The sequence below is a fragment of the Macadamia integrifolia genome, unplaced genomic scaffold (assembly GCF_013358625.1).
Source record: "Macadamia integrifolia cultivar HAES 741 unplaced genomic scaffold, SCU_Mint_v3 scaffold837, whole genome shotgun sequence".
NCBI classification, from domain to species: Eukaryota; Viridiplantae; Streptophyta; class Magnoliopsida; order Proteales; family Proteaceae; genus Macadamia; species Macadamia integrifolia.
Window position 1 is genome coordinate 51,654 of NW_024870554.1, and position 4,945 is coordinate 56,598.

Genomic DNA, 4,945 nt, shown 5'->3' on the forward strand with positions numbered 1-4,945 from the left:
AATTTATTTTACATTCAATACTTTGCTCAGTCACAATATGTGAGGAACACTGCTCATATTTCCAATAGAAACACAACACAAAATAACACATAATAGAGGATCTTTTGGCATCTAGAGCCCTGCAAAATCGGGGATAGAAATTTTTTTTTGGCTTTCCCAACAGTTGATTATAGTCGTTTGATTCACATTTATGTGGGGATCGCATTTTCATTTATGACCAGCCCCTTCACAAAGTGGGGATAAGGATGTGTACATTATGACCCTCTCTAGACTTCCACAATGTAAGGGCCTCGTGCCTAATAGAAAAATTTGATGAAACTACTGGAAACACAAAATATTGGGCTGTCCACAGATTGGGCATGGTAGGGTCGGATGTTAACCTTGCCCTTAACATATAGGAAAGGGAAAAGGTTTTCTGAGCCAATTAGGAGAGTATACTAGCACCTTCTGTGTCTATCTTTCTTCATATGAAATGATCCTGCTGCCCTCTTATGTATAATATTATTTCGTATATAAGTTGTACACTCCCTTATGCTACCTGCTCAGAGAAATTCTCTCCCAGATAAATACTTGCCAAAAAAAGCTAAAAAAATATACTTAAGAGATAATTAAGAGGCCTGTCTTTCTTTATAAAATGATTAAAATGCTCTTGTTTTGCATATTAATATAATTATTCTTCATATACTGCATTGATTATATATATATTTTTTGGGGGGGGGTGGTGTGGGGGGTGTTTTGATAAGAGGTATAGAGGTAACTTCCAAGGGGGGGAAACTGTCAAAATCTATGACATCAATCAATTTTCAATGAGCAGATAGACTATGGTGTCTTTTATCTTGAATTGTAAATTCTTATCTGTTTTTCTTTTCGGCAACATGAAAATGGTGCTCCATGGTAGTGATTATAGCCCCCAAGTCTAAATAGCATTTCCACAGGACCAATGAGCAATAGTGGGCCATGCCAACTCGAACGGTGATGGAGCAAGGGCTTCCTTTCACTAGACTACCAACCTCGTTGGCAATTGCTAATTCTTATCTAAAAAACCATTTTGATGGCTGAAAAATCAAGTCAGAGTTTTATGCATTCACTCCCAAATTTGTTATTATGATCATCTGAGTACTGGAAATTCGGAAAAGAGGTCCTGTCTAGCTTTAGCCACATCATTGTGTGGTAGGTACGGCTAGGTTGGTGCCTGGTAGAAGTGGTAGGACTTTCGATATATATGGTCACCAATTCTTCACTTATACAAGTATTCATTCAAAACGTAACGAACAACTCGTAATATGCATAAAGAAACAGATAAACTAAGTTTTGCTAAACTATCATTCACAATTCAGAAATATCAAGTCTGATATGTTGTGATACAGTAAAATTACAACATGATTTAGAAAAATCACATACATTGGTCAAAAGAGTTACCTTGTGAAGGTTATGAAATCCTCAGAATCAATCTCAATAAAACATCTCTGGTTTTATAAAATCTGGAAAAGTAGAATTGGAAACAAGGCCATCAGTATTAGAAGAGGAGAGACATTCTGGGCAACCCAACCTCCATTTGCGTTGACTGATGCTGCAGGTGCTGTTGTCACATTGCAAGAAAGCCATTGCCCCTGGCACTCGTTGGAAAACAGGCTAGCTGGGTACTTCCCAATGAGGTTAATGTAGCTGAACATTGTCAATATGCAGTCATTCGTAGAGTCGCTCAGCTCATCCACATACGGGCATGAAAATTTATTCAAGGCTGAGCAACATGGCTGAGAAGGATAGGGAGATTTGCACTGGCTTGTGATTATCGTGTAGTTGAGGAACTCAAAATCCACTGGGCAGCCTGTCAATGTCAAGGTATCAATGCAGTATATGAAGAATACTTATATTAATATGCAAAACAAGGTTTCTGTGATTCAGTGTTTGAAATATTTGAATATTGATACCAGTGTTTTCAATATTTGAATATTCACAGGATAGTTTATAGTCAATTGTTCAATTATTTAGATGGATATTTCTTTACTTTACAGTTTAAAAAATAGTTTTATATATAATAGCATATCTTTCAACATTATTTGTAAAAAATATGGTGGTTGTGCCTGTACCTATGCGTCAATCTATCAGGAATACCAAGTTTTCCATGTCTCAAGTATTGTGCTCCTGTTTACTGATGCATAGCTGCAGTTTTGAACATCCAATGTGCAATCTATCTTTTCACAAATTCCTTCCAAAGGCCACTGATAGTGCATGAAAGATCAATTGTGCTTGCTCATTGGCTAAGAACCAATGAGTCTCAAGTTCATTCCAATTTTCAACATTACTTAAAACCATCATATATGAAAAGGTAAAGCACATTGATAACAAGAAAATGATGCCATCCATTACATCATTTAAAGTTGGAAAGTTGAATGCTAAAAATATTCACCAAAAAAAAAAAAAAAAAATCTCAAGGCATTAGATTCTGAAAAATACATTAAATAGATGCATGCATTTCCAGAGAATATTCAGTTCAACCTTCTGAACATCCTGGCCAAAAATCGTTCACATATCTGATTAACAGAAGAAACTGATGTAGAATAATGAATTTGCTAAACTTATAGAGTCAAAAATCTTTAAGGAAAAGGATGAAGATAATATGGAATAAACAAATAACCCAGAAGGCCAGTAATAAGAAACAATAGTTAGGCCTAATAAATGTAAGGGAGAGGGTTTCATGCGATGTCAGAGTGCAGTTTTGCACCAATAGGAGGGGAGGGTAATGAATCGTCCAATAAGGTGGGTACTTATTGAGGAGAGATCGTGTGTGACCCATGGGTGGGATATGAGAGGGCATGCGGAAGAATTTGCACAATGGTGTCATTCGCTTCCTTTTCCCTAAATATAAACACCAAAAGAATCAATAAATCTTGGCAGAAAATTGACGGCTCATCTTCAAATTGACTTATAGGAAAGAGATAACTGGACAGAACTTAGCACCAAACTGGTTTGACAGAAGGGGTTTGACCAGAAGAGTATGGAAGAAACCTTAAAGACTGGTCTTTCAAGGTTGTTGGCCTAGGAGGAGACTCACCATGTTGCGACACTACGTACAAAATATTTTAGGGTCCTCAAAGCCCCAAATCAAGTGACTGGCAGACACTTTAGGCCTGCAGGTAAAAGCACTGAGAAACCTTGGATTGCCCAGCATCAAAGCCACTGATTAAGAAGACCTTGACCTCTTTGCATTGAAGGAATGGATTCTCTGAATTATAACAGAATTTCAGTTGATCTCCAAAACATTCTCTAGCTCTCCATATAACTAGTGTAGCTCTTCCAACAAATTGTTCCTAGCCTAGGTATCAGATGGATATTCTTCATTTTCCAGCAATAACTGTGCGTATGGAAGGCATGAAGAAAATAACAGGTTATATTAATGTTCGAAGTCTTTCCTTTCCTTGTTATTTATAAAGACTTGTGTGATCTCATTGATCATTCACCATATTTTGTTTGCATTTAGAGTATTTTCCTTCTTGTTGTTTAACCATGAGCAAACCTTCCATAGGGACAGCATCAACACCCTACTTTGTTTGGACATCCTCCACAGGTGAAAGACACCTAACAAACCCTGGTAGCCTTCAACCCAGAGGGTGCATCAAACCAACCCACTTAAACAGGTCTGTGAGTTCGAGAGAGGGAACGTAGTTCCCGTCTTGCCGAGGGGCGACCAATTCCCTGGCAGTTGAGAGCTATGGCGATCATGGCTTTTGGGGTGGTTGAGTCCGGCCAACCACCAGCGCCTCAGAAATCGGATCAAGGATTTTCTGCTTCTTCTGGTCATGTTCATGATCGGGTGCACTTGGAGCTGCTGCAACATGCTGGTGCTCCTCCAGTTCTCGTAAGAGTACATTTGCTTTGATGAGTGTAGAAGATAAACACACGTTCCACCTAAAACAAGTACCTACAGAATTTGCATCTATATATTCTTTACAACTGATTCACAGAAGAGTATAACCAAGTGCCTTGCTCTCTCTCTCTCTCTAGTGGGTATCCCACACACAGACTCGGTTTGATTCGTAAGAGTCTGTTTTGTTTGTTATGATTTGTCAAAAAGCAGAGATGTTCAGAATTCAGATAGACATTAGACCTAAAACATTGCCTGGAATCAACCAACTTAACGAATATTTGGTCTCCACGGCAGAGGCATTTGCTTTAGATGCACTATGGAAAGCCCAGATGAAAGGAGTCCGTCTTCTAATTATGTACCGATAGGGTAACCACTCTTAAAATGACGATCACCATTATAACAGGACAGTAATGACAGTTCAGGAAAATCAGCTCATTAATACAATCCACTATGCAAATCTTCTATCGAACTCAGATTCTGCCACCAATTATACAGTAAAATTAACTTCATTTATCTATGTATTATATGACAAACTCAGAAGTAATTCAAGTATCACATCTATAAGGAGAGAAAATGATGCTAAAAAACAGGATATAAAGTAGTGAGAAAAGAGAGAAGAAGAAGATCCTTGTAGTTCTTCTCCTCTTTCCAAGCATCAACTTAAATTTCTAGTCGGCCTTGATTGAATTGAAATATATTATTACCCAAAAAAAAGGTAGCAAAGCTGAGATGAGTGTAAGTAGTAATATCTGAGGAGGCTCGGTGGCTTTGAGAAGTAGTAAAGTCACAACTTGGTTTCAGAAGGGAGATGAAAATAACACAGATAATGATTGGCTTCTCTGGGAATATTATATATTATTTTGGAGTCCATGTTGGTAGATAATATATGTGAGATTGAAAAAAAGCACACGAGGAAATGCATATTAATTAAGTCCCACATCATGGCGCAGTGGCGCGCGCACACACAGACACAGGAGAGAGAGAGAGAGGGCTTACTCTTTATCTCCTGGAGAAGCTTTCGACCGGTAGATCCCTCAGGTACAATGACATGGTCTGCAAGAAATTAACACCAGAAAA

General features: G+C 38.1%; 1 protein-coding gene across 1 annotated transcript in view; it reads right to left on the reverse strand.

Annotated features, from left to right (window-relative positions):
- Positions 1–1,284: 1,284 nt before the first annotated feature.
- Positions 1,285–4,945, reverse strand: part of LOC122070154 (GPI-anchored protein LLG1-like) — a 4,382-nt gene continuing 721 nt past the window's right edge. Inside the window, exons 2-3 of the mRNA XM_042634267.1 lie at positions 4,865–4,921; positions 1,285–1,828 (exon numbers count right to left, since the gene is read on the reverse strand). Of these exons, the coding sequence (XP_042490201.1) occupies positions 1,473–1,828; positions 4,865–4,921 (413 nt within the window). The 3' untranslated portion in view covers positions 1,285–1,472. The remainder of the gene's footprint in view (positions 1,829–4,864; positions 4,922–4,945) is intronic.